The sequence below is a fragment of the Ctenopharyngodon idella genome, chromosome 23 (genome assembly GCF_019924925.1).
Source record: "Ctenopharyngodon idella isolate HZGC_01 chromosome 23, HZGC01, whole genome shotgun sequence".
Taxonomy (NCBI): domain Eukaryota; kingdom Metazoa; phylum Chordata; class Actinopteri; order Cypriniformes; family Xenocyprididae; genus Ctenopharyngodon; species Ctenopharyngodon idella.
The window spans coordinates 7,504,758-7,523,180 of record NC_067242.1 but is presented as its reverse complement, the minus strand read 5'-3'; the positions used below and the strand labels follow the sequence as shown (position 1 = coordinate 7,523,180).

The following is an 18,423-nucleotide window of genomic DNA, read 5'->3' as shown; positions in this document are numbered from 1 at the left end:
TGCATGAAGATTATGTGAGTAGGCAAATCACCACAGGGAAAAGCTCTTGGGGACGTCCTCAAAAAAGAGTGTTTTAGGATTACGGTTACAAAGTCACTCCAGCGGGAGTTACTCTCTATATCAGTGTCTCTGTTTCTGAACTCCCTGAAACGCCTACATTGTAGTCTTGAGTTTTCTTCCGGGTACGAACACGTCACAATATTCCTCATTTAAATAATTCCCGCCCAAAGCATATGCAAAATAAAGGGACGGGGCCTGGTTGAGTTAGTAGTGTGCGGTTATGGTAAGGAACAGGAACTAAACTATAGAGACAGGAACTAAACAGAGTGTTACTGACAGACTGGAAAGAAAGGAGCTGCAACAATGGAGAATATGAGGAAAATAATGTGTTTAGCATGAAAACCTGTTCTAGTAGAGCTCAAACACAAAATCAAGATGTTGTAAAAGGACATAATATGGCCTGTGTACTTCAAGTACAACAGAAGTCAAAATTTAGATAGGTAAGCAGAGGAATATTATTGCTCAGATGTTTATTTTTCATAGGACAGGAGAACTAGCGTTCACAGTTTTGCTTCAACTTTGTCTCAGATGTTTCTCCTACTCCTTCTGTTTGTCTTGAGAGAATTTGATGAGAAACGTTTGAGCTCATATTGAGATCTTTTCATTCTAGACTATGTCACCTCTATAAACCTGTGCAATGTTTGAGACCCTGTTGAGACCCCAAAGAAAAGTCTAATTTATTTCCACTTTATCTCTTTGTTGTCTAGACACAATTGAGATATTAAAGAGAGCTCAGGTGTGTGTTTGTATACACTACCTGTGTGCTGCTCCTGGTTTTGGGGCAGCACCTCTTCTACACATTCAGATGGAAACCAGCCTGTGCGGCCCTTCACTGTGCCTTCCCAGAATCCTCCTTCACCTACACTCAACACTGAGAGTGAGAAGAGTTCAACATCACTTTAGTAGACTTACATATTCAAAGTTAACATTAATTGGCATTCGCAACTTGCAGTTGAAACTGAATATTCAACAATTAGAAAATTGATTTTGTCATTTTTTATTTTATTTTATATTGACTTGAAGAGAATGACATAATGAGAAAGATCATCTGACCTTTGACCTTGTCTCCTTTGCTGAGGCTGATCTCACGCTCACCGTGAGCCGAGTGAGAGCGTGTTGCCACAAACACGCGGCCTGGAACGGCGCTGTAGAGCCTTTTCCTCTGACCTCCGCCCCCTCTACAACAGACACACAAATACACAGACAGATAACAGCTCTGATATTGTTAACTAAATCTTAAAACTATTAACTTGTTAACCGTCATCTCCCTTTTTCAACACGGATCTGAACTTAAATGGTTGTAGTTCATGAATGCTTTGGAATACAGACCTAAGGTCAGTCTCTTTTTAAAGAAGAAACTTAGCAGATTATTGCAGAAGTGAAAGCAGTTTCAAAAAAAGAAAGTGTAAAAATGTTATTGAAATTTAATTTTACTGTAAAGCAAATAAACTAAAACATTGCTAGAAAATCAAATCCAATTGTCTTACCCAGTTGTGTTACAAATTAGAAGTTGATATGACAAAAATTGAGGCCACTAAAAGGTTTTAAAGTACTGTTTTCGTTAGTAATGTTTCTCCCTTTGCATACCGCTGTAATAGTATAAAAAAGGACAACATATACTGCACATTTGTGGTCTGTTCTCCCGATATAATTTACAATATATCCCATTAATAATTCACTGGAATGCACGAAGAATCTCTTGTTTTTCTCCTCAAAGCCTCACGTCTCTTTCCATGTTTGTTTTCACAGGTAAATACAATTCAGCCTATTATCTGTAAAAATGATGGAAATCACTTTGAAATAGTATCACGCAATGCTGAAGTTCATGAACATTTTTTATTAAGTCAACGTATATTATAATACAGATATATATCACTATAGTTATTTTACCCGTCCGTTATTGCTGTGGAAAGAATCACGCTTTTTCATGGCTTGTTTAAAGTACGTTGTTGATGCTTTTACACTTTTAAATGTCCTTTTAATGTTCGATTGTTGAAGGGTGAGTAGAATAATGTCGTCTCATTGTACCCAGTTAAAAAAAAAAACGTATTATTGTGTTCATAGAGCGAGCCTTTCACTGACTGTTTACAGCTTAACGGAAGTTACACCCATAATTCGCGCAAAGCGTCATGGGGCGCAGGAATAAGGTGGATATAGAAATATAAAAAAATGAATAAAAATGACAAAAATACAAACTTAAACTTAAAAACTTAAACGCTAATTAAAAATGTCACCTTGCCAACACAGTTGAAAGAATGAAAATGAAATAAAATGAATCTGATATAATTGATAATATATAATTAATAGTTAATTAATCTGATAAAATCGACAAAAACATAAAAGGGTAACACTTTACAATAAGATTCATTAGTTAACATTAGCTAACATGAACTAATAATGAACTGCACTTCTACAGCATTTATTAATCATTGTTAATGTTAATTTCAACATTTACTAATACATTATTAAAATCTTGTTAACATTAGTTAATGCACCGTGAACTAACATGAACAAACAATGAACAATTGTATTTTCATTAACTAACATTAACGAAGATTAGTAAATACAGTAACAAATGTATTGCTCATGGTTAGTTCATGTTAGTTAATACATTAACTAATGTTTGACTAATGAACCTTATTGTAAAGTGTTACCAAAAACTACTAAAACTAAAATTAAAATGAGTCTGGAAATATAAAAATAAAAGTTAACAATACAATAGTAAACAATACTAAAACAACACTGGACAGATAGAGGAATACAGAACACAATAATGTGAACACACAGGGATAAAGTTGTATCCTATCCAAAGTAATAAAAATTGTTGTAGGCGGGTGACTTTGTGCATTAAAGCCAATGAATAATGTTGGCTTGGCTTTATTTTATAGAGTAAGTTTCCAAGGATTTGGTGCAGGAATGTGATTGTAAGAACTCCTTAATATTTGGATCTCATCCATTATTGAACACCGTGGGACCAAACCCCCATACAAAAAGATTATTATTTTTTTAGGATGGAACCAAATATTCAAGACTGGCTGGACCAAATGTAAAAGTATCCTAGTCTAGTCTGAATATATTCTAGGTGTTCTACTGTACAGACTCCATAGCCTGATGATTGATTCTTTTACACAGTAGATAGTGTTTGTTTCTAACCCACTGAGTAAGAATTAACTCAGTATGGCAGCGGAGCTTTGGCCAGAAGCCTAACAGTGCAAAATAGTGAGTCAGAGCTTCTGTAATGGTACCAACAGAAATCAATGCTGACAGTTAACATGTAAAAGAAAACACACACAATGATAGAGGTAAGGGTTTAAACATGTATTAACACTTGAAATGTGATGTTTATGCACTACTGAACAGCAAATGTTGAGTGAAACCATCTCAAATGCTATAAACTCAGCTCTTAATCTATGGGTGAATATAAATGGACAGGTCACATTTCAGCAAGAAATAAGAAATGACAATTTGCTTAAAATAACATGGGGGAAAAAATGAAAATGAAGCTATTTTTAGGTCCATTAAAAATTTCATAACAATTAAGCCCATTTTCCCTTCTCATTACTGTAATGCATCCAGACGTTTTACTTTTTCATTATTATTATTTTTTTTTTTTTCCTGTAATTTCCATTATTCTCAATGGTGATTATTTTTAAATCATCATTATCATGTTTCGTTTTGTTAAAAAAAAACATAAATCAGCATAAATTAAAGCCAATTAAAGGGCCTAAAGGTTGATTAAAAGCTAATAATTAAATGTAAAATAAAAAAGTGAACATGCAAATATGTTGTTAAATTATTGAATTTATTGAATTATTTAAATATTACATTAAAATCTCAGTGGGTTTGGGAATCCCTACATTACAGTAAGAAAACTGGGAGCAAAAATGTGCTCATGAATATAATGTTGTGATGTAAAACAAATATTAAAACTGGACTTAATTTGCTTAAAGTAAAATATATATTTTTTTGATTTTGGTTTGAAATATGACCCGGAAGAGTTCTTGACAGGCTGAGATTGTTTAGTCACCAAAGGGACGTTTACCAGCATGGAAATCAAACGACGGGGTAAATTGAGAGAAAACAAATGTAATTACAACCCAGAGGCATCCTGGGAAATTCATTTATTAATTTATGATGCCCTAAGGTGATTCTCATTTCCATCGTTTTGAACTTGGCTTAAAAAACAGCTCATCCTAGCAGGAGTCACTCTTGTTATGTGTGCTTCAGGCCTGCTGAGAGGCTGATGATTGATTTTGCGGCACAGGCTGAAGCTGAAATGTTCTTCCCAGTCAGAAAGATTTGAGCTGTTTGTCATGATTTACAGTGAGTTTTACACAGCGCTGGTAAGTAACTAACTAGCGGCGCTACTAGTGTTTACATTTTTTACTGTAGCTTTTCCAGAAATGAGCAACTATAATCAAACTTCACTAAAAAGACTCTCGTCAAGCATTACAAAATCTGATTAACTGAAAAGAATCTGAATAAAAATAAATAAATAAAAAAAATATTAGATGAAAAACTTAAACTAAATTAAAAAAAAAAATAACAAATACATTTAAGCTGAAGCACTAAAATTACTAACTGGAAATAAATAAAAACTAAAACTGAACTGAACTGAAATAAAAAAAAAAATAAACCTAAATAGTAATATTTTTATTAAAAAAAAAAAAAACTAATAAAATGACAAAAGCACACAACAAAATTACAAAAAAATTAAATGAAAATGAAAAGAGAAAATATAAAAATTAAAGTTAAATCAAAACATTAATAAAAACTATAATAGTAAAATATTACTTGGAAAATATTAAATTAGAAAAATATTATTTTTCTACTCACTAGTCACTATAGTATTGCACTGTTAGCAGTTTTATTTTATTTATTTAAATCTTTTTTTTAATTTTTTTTGTCACTTGTATTTATTTATTTTAAATATTATTTTAATTAAAATAATTGTATTAAAATTAATTTTAATCTATTTTATTTTTTTCTATTTTTATTTATTTATTTATTTATTTTATATTATATATAATATTACCCACTGATCCATTTCAATTATTTATTGAGACTCAATTATATATATATATATATATATAGCTGTATTTAGTGTACTTTTATTTAGTGTTGTTGGATGAATAAGATGCACCAACAAACCCAGGGAACCTGCCAAATCTGGCCAAAAAAAAAAACCTCTTCACAGGAATTTAACAGGATCAGCTTTTGAAAATCATTGCTGCAATGGCCAAAAACAACCACCATAGACATTTTTTATGTATCTACAGTATACTCACCCCTGCCTCCCTCGCTGTTTTTGCTGCTTTTCCTCCTTCTCTCCTCCCTCTCTCCCACGAGACGGGGAACGGGTTCGGGCTCCACGGGGACTGCTGGAGCTCCTCAAAGCGAAAGAGGCCCTGCGTTGTGTCTGATTGAAACGAGAGAAAACGAATGATTTAGCGACTGATGTCTCTGCTCGTGTGTTCCCTTGATGGCCAGCAGGAGGTTAAGGGCTACCTGAGCAGGTGGCATGCTGGCAGCAGCGGTGGGCATCACTACGGGATCCATGAGCGTCGTCACTGTGTTCTCACTCTTGGCGCGGAGCAGCGGGTAAGGATGCTGAAGGCCAGCTGAGATGGGTTGATTCAACATACCATCCATAAAGTGAGGAACATATTTTGGAGTTTCCAAAAAAGGAACTGATGGGAAAGAATAGAAGATTAAAGAAGAAGAGATTACATAGAGATGGGCTCTGTTCCAAAACTCAGTGAGCTGCCTTGATGTCTACTGTCTACATAGGAAGCTGCCTTCTAAGGAACTTCAAAAGCAAGCAATTTGGAAAGAGTACATCGACAGAAACTCTGAAAATGAAGTACATGCAAAACAACTCATAATTAATTCAAACAGAGCTTGACTTTAGCATGTTCCCAACAGTGTTATTTTAGTTTTTTATTATATACTATTATAGTATATTTTCATTTTAAAATGTAGTAATTTTGTTATGTGCTTTTGTTTTTTGTTTTTGTAAATTTCTATTTAACCTTAATTAATTAAGTTTTAGCTTTAGTAATTTTAGTTTAGTAATTTTAACTTATATCAGTTAATTCATTTCTCATTTTTGTTCAAGATTTTTATTGTTTTTCATCTAATATTTATGTTATTTTATTTAACAATTAAAAAAAGTTTTAGCTAATGATAACAGTGGTTCCTAAACTAATGATGCAATACTCTAAGAATAAAAATGAATTAAAAATACACAACAAGTTGAGTAAAAATATTGAGTAAAATGGCCCATTTTAAAGGTGCAGTGTGTAAATTTTAGCGGCATCTAGCAGTGAGGTTGCGAATTGCAATATAGAGAAGCTACGGTGGCCAACACAGGACAAAGATGTAGTCATCTGAGACGGCAGAGAGTAGCCAGACAAGCAAACGCGCTCTGTAGAGTGTTTGTCCGTTTAGGGCTACTGTAGAAACATGCCGCCGCAAAATGGCGACTTAACATGTAAGGGGACCCATGGTGTATGAGATAGAAATGGATCATTCTAAGGTAATAAAAACATTAGAGCTTTGTCACAATGCATTATGAGTTTTGGCTTCTCTGTAAAGAATACATGAAACTCTGCCTTAGAATTTGACCAAAACAAGGTACCGTTGTAGAAAACAAAATCACACCATGAGTAGCCTACATATAGGCTAAATTTTGGAAGATCGCTATGGTATACTTATCATTTCTTTCTGTCATAAAGATGCACACTCACCAACATCTGCATCATTGTGATTTTTGATGATTTCTCCAAGTTCAAAATGGCCCGACATCACAGCAACCTGTGAAAACAGCATTTCAATGTACTTTGCAACAATGCAGTCTCTAATTTGAGGATATGAGGACAACCATCGCAATCTACATTCTAAGAAAAATTCGCTTGCACATGTTTATTTGCGCACTTAATGTTGGGACTTGCGACTTTAATGTCGCAACTTTAATGTTTAGTACAGAGGAGAAACACCCCACATGCATTTATAGTAAATCATGTGATTAGGACTGATAACACACAGTTACCTGGAAGGGGGTTTGACCGTGTTTGTTCTTTATCTCCTTATTGGCTCCTCGGTAAAGAAGGACCCGGACACAACTCTCCTGAATGGACAGAGGAGATGTCAATCATTAGTCATTAAACTAAACTAAAACCATTTAAACATGTTATTAATTGAAATAAAATAAAATAAATACTGGATAAAGAACTTCAGAAGAAATTAGAAATGTTGCATTGACAACTAATGAACTAAAACTGAAATAAAAATAAATTAAGCCTAAAATGTAATCTATTAAATAAATAAATAAATAAAAATTACATAAGCACCTAACAAAATTACAAAAAAATAAAATAAAAATAAACTCAAAATATAAAAATTAAAGCTAATTCAAAATATTAATAACAACAATTAAACATTTTGTTAATTGAAAAAAAAATATATATAAACAAAATAAAACAACTAAAATGAAATAAAATAAATTAAACCTAAATTGTAATATTTTTTAAAAAATAACAAAATTACTAAAAATTAAACTGAAATTAAAATAAACAGAAAATATAAAAATTAAAGCTTATTCAAAATATGAAAAGTAGATACATAAAACTACAATAACACTAAACTAAACCATGATAAATAAGATAAAACCAGCAGTGTCACGTCTGCAATGGTGGATTACTGCCAGATTGTTGATTACCTTGTTGTAAAGGGCACATATGTGGAGGGCAGTGTTTCCTGATGCATTCTGGGAAGTGGTGTCTGCACCATAGAACAGAAGGTGTTCTAAGTGTTGGGCAAATCCATGCTGGCACGCCTACAGTTGAGTGAACAAAACACAGAGGTTAAAGAAATAAGAGGACATCTGACCTATAATTGGGAAAAAGTCTGAAGAACAGGGAAAAACTAGAGGAACAACCTAAAGAGGGTAGTAAAGACAGCATAGTGTTACAGTCATTGCTAGATTAGAAGCTGGGACATCTCAAGAAACAGGGTTGGATGTCTTCCTTTTGTGGTTTATTATTGAAAGTAATATGGCATCTTCTTGTTATACCTATTATTGTACTCTCAAATGAACTGCTTAAAAATTTAACATTTTGATATGATTACTTAATTAGGTTAATGTGATGCATCCTGTATAATTTAAAAGACAATAACTGGCATTTAAATGGTTAAAACTCCTATCATCATAATGTGCATACAATACACAAAACAACTTCTTTCAGCCAATGCAAGTGCTTTGGGGTCTAAGTGAAGGTCCGACTGAATCTTGCACGACACTGTAAATGTTAGAGCGAGTGACAAATCTTGGCCAGTTAACAGACGTGGCAGTTCCTCCTTGAGTATAATTTGTAAAAAAAGATCTAAATATATGAATAAAGTGTGCCACACGCATCCTGAAAAGAAGCCAAAGCATTGCCCTCTCCATGTAATCAACTAAAAAATCCAATTTCACTTCAGATCATTTTTTTCCAAAGATGGTTTCTGTCATTTCAGGTAGTTTTCGTCAAGCAGACGTATCTAGTTTGGTTTTAGTTAGTTATTTGATGCTATTCGGTTGTTAAGTCTGACGTCATGCGGCAGCGCTTCCAGGTCCAAACGCCGGGTCTCATACCACAAGAAAACAACAAACAGTGCTAATATACACACACGATGTGGTGTAATACTACCAAAAAATACTCTATCTCTATATTAAAATCCCAGATGGACAGACAGCGATTCATCTTTTATAAATCATTAAAATATTAATGTCTGTGACGCTGTGAGCACGGAGAGGGTTGTGTAGACTGTAAGTATTTTAAATGTTTAACTTTTTAAAATGTTAAATGTTTAATATGAATAAATAGCGCTCATAAACCGCCGTCGAGACGGCATTCTCAAGTGAAACGAGTCGAGGCTTGGACCCAGAAACGGCGTTCCTTACGTCACGGATAAAAAAGGGGTGTAACATCATGATTGACAGCTGTGCTACTGAATGTGGGCGGGACTTTGATATCCACCTCTGGATCACTACTGTGCAAACTAGAGCTCCAAATGACATCATCAGGAAAGACCATTTCTGGAATATTTTGGCTTCATTTTTGTACAGTGGAAGGAAGCGGAGACGCATCGGCCATCTTTTTTTACAGTCTATGATCTGAATTATATCCACTACTCTGCCTCAATGTTATTTTAGTATCATCAAGTTATAGTTTTTATTACTATTTTGACTTAGCCTTTTAATTTGATATTTTCCATTATCATTACAATCATTTAAATATTTTTTTATATGCGTCTATTTCGTTTTTATTCATTTTTAAGTTATAGTTATACATTTATATGTATGTGTGTGTGTGTGTGTGTGTATATATATATATATATATATATATATATATATTTATAGTCAACATTTATTATATTTCAAGTAACATTTTTTTATATATATATATATATATATATATATATATATATATACACATATATAATGGTTTTAGTTTACCACAATAACCCTGCTCTGCTCTCTAGATATTCAGTACTGGTCATTAAAAAGCCCATATTGTTTGTTTGAACTTCATTCAATTTCTTCTTATGGGCCAGAAGCTCAGAATTAAATCTCTGCCTTAATTCAAGAGATATATATAATCACTGGGCTCTCAGGGTGTTGTGGGAGTCGTATCATGGTGTGTGGGTAACTGGCAGGTAGGTGGTTGTGAATTGGGGAAAAGAAACTGTATTCGTATATTTGTGCACAAAGAGGTTCAGAAAAGAGAGGAGAGAATTAAAAAGGGAACCTTCTGTTTAATATCAAGCAAGGACAGACATTAGAAGACGATGAATGAAATGAGAGATGAGAGATGGGTACCTGTGAACTTCAACCTCTCCAAACGTCTCTTCATGTCTGATCTATGGAGAGAGACACAAAGAGAGAGAGACAGGGGAAGACTATGGACAGTGTCTGATAGCTGATTCAAAAGCACCTAGACATTGTTCTCCATTTGTTGAAGGCTTAACCATGATTGAGTGGTGGAGATTCATGTAATTTCAGGTGCACATTGCATAGAAACATCTGTGAGTCTCATGACATTGGTGGTGTAGTGGTTATATCTCAGGGATGATGCGCTAGAAGGTTGCTAGCAGTGAACTATCACTGTTGTGCCTTGAAGCAAAGCACTTAACTCCAGGTTGCTCCAGGGGGACACGAACTGTACTGTAGTAAGTACTGGAAGATGTTTCGGATAAAAACATCTGCTAAATCAGAGGTTCTCACAGGATTTTACATTATACAGTATGTACAACCTGACACAACATATTTTCACACTACATTCGGCAGCAGTGTTGTTTTAGTATTATTCATGTACTATTATAGATGTTTTGAATTAGCTCTTATTTTTATATTTTCAGTTTTCATTTTAATTTGAGTTTGCTTTAGTAATTTTGTTGTTTGCCTATGTCATTTCTCTCTCTATTTTTTAAAGGGGTTAATTTTTGTATATGTTCCTTGAGGTTCTGCATAATGTTAATAAAGTATTTTTGCACAAATATATGCAGAAAAATGATTAATATCAACCTACATTCTGACCCTCTGTCTGAAATAATTGTAATGTCAGTAAACGGCCTCTGTTATGATTGGTTAATGTCATTGCCTAGGAAACAATATCAATGCCCACTCGCTATTGCATGTGAGTAAGTGTTTTGAAAACAATATCCATATAAAACCATCATTTACAGGCCAGTGTGGACATCATCAGTGATTATAATGGCTTCTATTTGCTTTTAGATGCTCACATCCAGTGTAGGCAAATGTCAGTTGTTAAGTGACTGAACGCCAATGGGCGGGGCCTATGGTGTGATGATGCATAACTATTCATCAAAGTCTTGCTCTGTAGGTGGTCATATGCAAATGTATTTGCAAGTGTGATGTCACAGATCCCACAATATCAAAACGAGCCGTTTTTGGAGCTTGATAAAATAAATGCTTTGTTATTAATGAGAAGGACGTTTGAAGCTATGAAACTTGCAGGATGTTTTAATGGTACAAAGACTTTATATGTCAAAAGATCAAGGCACAACCCCTTTAATATTCCTAATTAACTTTAATTTATTTTAATTGTCTAGGTGCTTTTTTGTACTTTAACTTAGTTAGCTGCCAAGTTAACATTTCAATTACCAAAAATGATTTTTTTAATAGTTTTAGTATACAAAAACGACTCTTCTTGGCGGCCGATAATTCACTAGTACTTTGCTACTGTACTGTACTGAGTTTATACTGTAGATTTTGATCAGAAGCATGTCAACAACAAACAATAGCAAGAAGCATTTCTCCAGTATTTCAAAAACTGACAAAAGCCTAATTAATTTCATACGTTTAGTTGCATTTTACTGTTGGCATTTAGCATTATTTCCCTCATTTTAGTTTTGACATTTTGGTGTGTAATAAGGTTAAAGGATAAAGGTTGAGGAATCCCACCATTTGACACCTGATGATTGGGGAAAAACATCTTCAACACAGGATAAACAGAGTTTAGCTGCTTATGAATACAGACACTCAGTGATGACCAGGATGAAACGCACAAGTATGTGCAGGTGTTTAGAATCACAAGGGCAAAGAGCACGAGAGACTGATGGGAAATAGCTCAAATGTCATTATTCAAGCACTATTTGAATTTTTAAAAATTCAAACATTTAAAAATTCCACATTTGAATGCTTAAGGCTACTATTTCTAGTCATCTAAAGTAGCAAAACACATTTTTCTATTATAAATTTTAATGTGGGCCATCAAAGATGTGCAACAGGCCTTGGAAACAGAAATGCAGGGATGCTGACTGATTTAAAGTGGAAATTTAGCAGCCACATAGAGAGATGAAAAGAAAACCAAAAAAAGAGAGAATGATGTGTGAATATAAACCAAAACCAACTGAAACGGACACATGCATGCACACATATACACAAAGAATCCATAATCTTAGATATTCATTATTCCCTTGTGTTTAAGACTGTAAACGTGACGCACACCTGGTGTGACTCGTCCCAGCCGTTCTCATCTCTGACTCCTAGTCGTGCTCCATAGTACAGCAGAGTTTCACAACAGGACGTGTCGCCCCCTGTCAGCACCGAGTGGTACAGCGGCGTCAGACCACAGCGGTCTCGATAATCCGGAGAAGCACCCAAAGTCAGCAGAGCCTGAAAGATGGGATGGAATGGAAATGAAGAGTTATGCACATTAAGATTTACAAACAAACCCCATTACAGATGCACAAATCAATATTTTGCATTTGTCACCATACATTTCTTCTGCAAATGAAAGGTTATGGAGATAAAACCAAGTATTTAGCTGGTCATGATCTTGAACCTATGTATTTTTGTGATAAATCTGCATAATGCCAGCCTATGGTCTTAATTGGCTGCCCACGAACAACGTCTACTTTGCCCCGCCCTCAAACACTGTAGCTGTAGTTGAGAAGAGTTTGGTTCGTGTTGTTGACATGTTGAGAAGATGCTGTTTTCTCCACTATGAAAGAAAATCCACTTTGATGCACTTCCAAAGGATGAGGACTCACGCTGGAATTGATACGGTAAAACCGACGCCATCGTTACTGTTAATATCACTGTGTATCAAGTGCTGAGGAAGAGCTGAAATTCAGATATGGTAATGAGCGTTTGGTTTCCAACATGCGCTTTAAGCGGTTGACCAGTCACAACAGACTGTGACAACTGACCAATCAGAGCAGAGCAGACTCTAGGAAAGGAGGGGTTTAGAGACCAAATCCTTGATCAAACTGATTTAGACACTGTGGCAAAAAAATATTATGAGAAAATTAAAGTGTTTTTGACCTTGGATGCATGTAAACCTATTGTAGGAGACTCCAAAACAAAATTAGGAACTTTAAAATAGCATAATAGGGGCATTTTAAGAGAGAAAAAACTACTTGGTGCACCTCAAAATATTGAAATGCATTTTGTTCAATGAACTGCACGTGTTTGTACCATCAGTGCGGATTGGTTGTGCGCTCTGACTGCTTTGTGGAGGGGTGTGAGTCCATCTCTGGATCTGAAATCCACATGAGCGCCGTTCAGCACCAGAACACGAATCCCTTCCACAGTCAGACTCCCCTGAACCGCCAGAGTCAGAGGCGTCTCTGAGAGACAGATGAAAACATTACACAGCAACAGAACAACAGCATTATTTAAGAATAACAGACATACTAAATGTTAAAATGGCAAACATGAAAGGATTGTCTCGGTTAGAAGTGGCCAATGAGCTGCAGCGTTACTGTGACATCATACCGCCTGTGAGCGAGATACTGAACTCTTGCTTATTCTAAGCGTCAGTGCAATTAGTGCGCTGAACGTCACATCAAATAAAAAGCATCCGTTCAATGAAAAAGCACGACAGATGATGAAAATAGACTCAGAGGAGCATAATGAGTGTTGAGTTTAAGGTCAATGAAATGAGACGATTCTGACACAATGATGCTCATCAGAACTGAAAATGTCAAAGCTTTAAACATTCTCCATGTAATCTACATCTACTACATCATATATGCAATCTGGATCAAAAACAGATCTAACCTCCAGGATCACATTGACTGTCCAAATAAAATTATTGCACTTTTTTTTCTCATTTGAAATTTCATACTCAGGAGTTTATATAATTAAAGCACTACAAAAAAATCTGCAAGCTGCATTTAAGGGTTTGTTTTGGCATATTTTCAAAATGACCATTTGGAGACTCCTAAAGGATTCATGACCCTTCACATAGTTTAAGTTGCGTCTCACCTCCACTCTCAGTGTCGTGGTAGTTCGGATCCAGTCCTTTATCCAGAGCTTTACTCAATTTCTCCACAGCTCCACCGTGAACATAATCCAGGAACTTCTTCAGATTGGCCTGTAGAGGGAGACACACACAGACACTTCACCTCCTTCCTTTAGTGTGTTCATCCACAACACATCCGTCTCTACTGGACATTTCATTTTTGCTGGCCGTTTCTACAATTACACAAGATGTGTTTTTGGTGGATGTTAATATTTTCGTCCTGTATTTACCTTGGTGTGCAGCTTCGCTAGTTGTTTCTCATCCAGGTTTGTCTGTTTGTAGACCCGTGTCTTATATCTGAACTGTGAGTTAAAGAGACCAGGAAGAGAGGGAGGAATAGAGAGAAACTGGTTAAAGCTTGTTCAGTTTACTGAAGTGATTTATGAGAAACAAGAACTAAATGAGCCATAAATAGATGGTCGGTCCGAACTGTGCACAACAAACAAATGCTCCACTTCTGGAGTCTTGAATTTTCAATTTCACAGCCAAATGTACAAAATAAAATAATAAAATAAAATAATTGTTTGTTTTTTTTGTTAAAAATGACATAAAAAATATAAAATAAAAGACAGGAAAAATAAAATACAAATAAACAAAAACTAATAATTAATGAACTTCTTCCTAATACATCTAAAAAAGTCTGATTAACAAAGAATAAATAATTAAAATCTAAAAACTATAATAAAAATTGCCATATTAAGACAAGAGTCAACTATATAATGTAGATTTTAATCATTTGAAAGATTAAACCATTTTCTCTAGATGTGAATTTTTCATAAATGTGAAAAAAGTGTTTTACCTTAATATGTGTTTTTTATATTTTATATTCATTAAACTTTAATGTATTGTTTCTGACAGTCATAACAAAAGTTTGATAGTTTAGTCCATTTTTTATACTGTAACTATTTTAATATTTAAATTGTGCTGAAATGCCATTAAAAAAAACCTTTAATATAGTTTAAAAACAATTAATTATCTTTTTTTATCATTTCATTATTTTTCATAAAGGTGTTCCATCACACTTTACAATAAGTTCCCAGTAGTTAATGTTAATTAATGCATTAACTAATATTAACTATAAATGAGCAATACATTTGTTACATTATTCATTAAGCTTAGTAACATTAATTAAAATAGCATTAATCAAAATACAATTATTCATTGATGGTTTGTATTAGCTCAACTCCATGAAATAATATTAATATATACAGCTTTTGAATTTTAATAATTTATTAGTAAATGCTGAAATGAATATGCTTTTAAAGTATTGTTAGTTTATGTTAACAGCAGATTACTGTTGTGACAACTTGCCCCTATAGGCTCAACATGAGTTAAATGACCTGTACCATTTTTTACAGGCCATTAACGATTGAAATGTTCCAGCTTTTTTGCAGCCAAGACATTAAGGTTATTCTGGGTGATGTTGTCTAGTGTTTGTGAGCCTGTGATCTAATATTCGCTACAGCACCTCCAGGTAGGGCACTCCCTTCTCCAGGGACTGGGAAAACTCTCGAAGCAAGCGCTCCTCCTCCAGGAACTTGGCATCTCGTCCGTCTCCAGCTGGCTGGAAGAGGCCGTAATTGTAAACGTCCCACAACGACTCGCTGAGAGAACAAATAATCTGCTGCTTCGCACTCCAAACGCTTGAGTCGGGATCAAACCGCAAACACTTCTACAGACGGCGAGAGAGAAAACAGGTTTGAGAGAGAGTAAGAACAACAGATTGAACTGGATTTAAGGTTCAAAACAACTTCAGATTTATCGACAGCATCTGTGACGTGCTGTGGTTCACCACAGACCTTCATTTCAACACCTCATACAAAAGTCATGTTTACAGTAATGCACTTACAATGGATGTCTATGGGAAAGACATTTTGGAGGGTTTACATGCAAAGTGTGCAACCTGAAGGACAAGCTGCAATCATTTTCTGTGGTACACAACAAAGATTGAGGATTTTGTATGCTTTAAAATACTGACACCTGTTGAAAATGAATTTAAAACGACACAAAAGAGCTCATGTTTTGTTTGCATTTGACAAGCCCTTTTTGTACAAGCCCTTTCAAAAGCTTTAAAACAAACATCTGACATACTGCAAACAATGAACCATCCTGCATATTAAAATCCAACAGCAAAACTTCAGCACTGTGAAGAGTGAGTGCTAGCATGCTGCTTTATCTGGGGATTGTTAATGTGCCGCGATTGAGCATGTTAAGTGAGCTGCTAATTGAGTCAGGAGTTTAGATGAGAGTGATTTTGACATTAAATCAGGTCGGAGCTCCCACACAAATCATGAGAGGAAACTCAAGCTCAGTGTGTGTGTGTGTTTATTTAAAATTTCCCCAGAATAGCTTCACACACACTAATATACAAATGCACTAAATATTCTTTCATTAAGGATTCCCATGTTCCCCCTTTTCTCCCCATGAATTAACTTATTTTTTTAATTTTCTTTTAATGTCTCAATCCCTCCCACGATAACCTTGGGAGACACAATAGATCCAGAGTATATTAAAGTGTGTGTGTGTGTGTGTGTTTCTTTGACACTCATTAGGAACATTTACTGTTGTACAGTTTGTGTGTGTGTGTTTATGACTGAAAAGTGAACATCAGACATTAATTTAGCAAAGGAGACAGCAACATTTCATAAATATTTATAATGAGATCTTTGAATTTTGATTACAGATTTTAGCGTCTGAGACATTATTTCTGAAACTCTAGAGGAGACATGTGAGATTACTGGAGTATTACATAATAATAATAATAAAACTGATGACAATAATAACTAGAAAAATCATATACCACTATAAAAATAAAATATTATCATTATTATTAATAATAGAATTTTATATTGTATTTTTATAATAATAATAATAATAATAATACATATTTATAAGAATAATAACCTTAATAACAAAAACAACAAAAATCTACATTACAGCTATAAAAATAAAATATTAATTATGAATATGTATATTAACTATAATAATAAAAATAATAATAATACTGATAAAAACTAAAAAATCATATATAAACACAACTATACAAATAAAAAATATAAAATAAAATATTATTATTATCATTATTATTAATAATATAATTTTATATTATATTTTTTATAATAATAATACATATTAATAAGAATAATAACCTTAATAATAACAAAAATGACAAAAATCTACATTACAGCTATAAAAATAAAACATTAATTATGAATATGTATAATAACCGTAATAATAATAATGCTAATGATAATAATAACTAAACAAACATATACAACTATAAAAATAAAATATTATTATCATTATTATTAAAAATAGAATTTTATATTAGATTTTTATAATATAAACATAATTAAAATATAATTTATATTACACTATTATTTTATAATAGAATTTTAAATTATTTTATTTTACTTTATTTGACAACAATAACTAAAAAACAAATATAAAAATAAAATAATTGTGAATATTTATATTATTATTAACAACAAAAATAGACATTACACAGCAATAAAATGAAATATTAATTATAAATAATATTATGAATAATAATAAGTCATATTTGCAGTATTATTATTATTATTATTATTATTGGTAGACATGAATCTCTGTACGCAAAATTGAATACGTCGAAAAGTAGTCAAAATGATTATCGGCCACTCTCTAGTAGAGTTTGTATGTCTGAATGTGTGTGAATGTGTGTATGTCTGAATGTGTGTGAACAGAAATGCACAGACCGTTTGTTTGATATCAGGTATGCCGATGCGGAAGACGATCACAGCGAGGTGCGAGTCTTCTACAGGCGTGACCGTGGTCATGCTCCGCTCCATCATACGCCGCCGGGCCTGCTGATTGGTCAAGACCGGGTGATACAGCGGCTGATTGGTTGTCTGATGATAAAGCGTCGGCTGACTGGGCAAATGTGGGATTCCTCTTTGGCCCGAATTGCCAGCCCTCGGTTGTCTCTCTCCTCTCTGCCATCCAATCACAACGGCTGCCGGTTTGGATCCGTCCGCCTTGCGTCCACCCCGGGTCTGGTGTTCTTTGTCTACCATTTCGATCATCCCATTTTGTTTCGCTCTCTTCAATCTCTCCTCCTCATCCTCCTCATCCTCACCCTCTTTGTCCTCGGCGCTGCCAAAAAAACGCTTGGTATTTCCTAGCATCCTTTGCAGCACCGTGTCAGCAAGAAGTGTTGATGTTATGCTGTTGGGTCATGGTGCTTATCGACGTCCACCTTAATGTTAGACAGACTAAAGAGGAAAAGAATAATCATTAGAGGGGTGATGCATTTAATTTTTTCATCTTAAAATAAATTCCAGGTTAATATACAGAGTCAATATAATGCCACACCTAGAAATCAGGATATCTTTTAACTTAGACCAGTAATAAACCAGCTTAGCTAATGTGTAGCAACACCCTGGAAACAACACTGCTGTATAGCCTGCAAATCTATAATAAATAACAGTACGTTTAAGTAAAAAAAGCTTTGGAACCTTTTATTTAACAAAGATCTGCAAGCTAATACAGTATGTGGATCTTTCTCCAC

At 34.1% G+C, this 18,423-nt stretch overlaps 1 protein-coding gene across 1 annotated transcript in view; it reads right to left on the bottom strand.

The window, feature by feature from the left end:
* LOC127506040 (SH3 and multiple ankyrin repeat domains protein 1) overlaps positions 1-18,423 on the bottom strand; it is a 47,218-nt gene that overhangs the window by 11,222 nt on the left and 17,573 nt on the right. Inside the window, exons 3-15 of the mRNA XM_051882156.1 lie at positions 17,612-18,127; positions 15,343-15,546; positions 14,105-14,176; positions 13,838-13,946; positions 13,046-13,197; positions 12,074-12,241; positions 7,781-7,897; positions 7,112-7,189; positions 6,810-6,876; positions 5,569-5,750; positions 5,349-5,479; positions 1,114-1,238; positions 818-931 (exon numbers count right to left, since the gene is read on the bottom strand). Of these exons, the coding sequence (XP_051738116.1) occupies positions 818-931; positions 1,114-1,238; positions 5,349-5,479; positions 5,569-5,750; positions 6,810-6,876; positions 7,112-7,189; positions 7,781-7,897; positions 12,074-12,241; positions 13,046-13,197; positions 13,838-13,946; positions 14,105-14,176; positions 15,343-15,546; positions 17,612-18,040 (1,948 nt within the window). The 5' untranslated portion in view covers positions 18,041-18,127. The remainder of the gene's footprint in view (positions 1-817; positions 932-1,113; positions 1,239-5,348; positions 5,480-5,568; positions 5,751-6,809; positions 6,877-7,111; positions 7,190-7,780; positions 7,898-12,073; positions 12,242-13,045; positions 13,198-13,837; positions 13,947-14,104; positions 14,177-15,342; positions 15,547-17,611; positions 18,128-18,423) is intronic.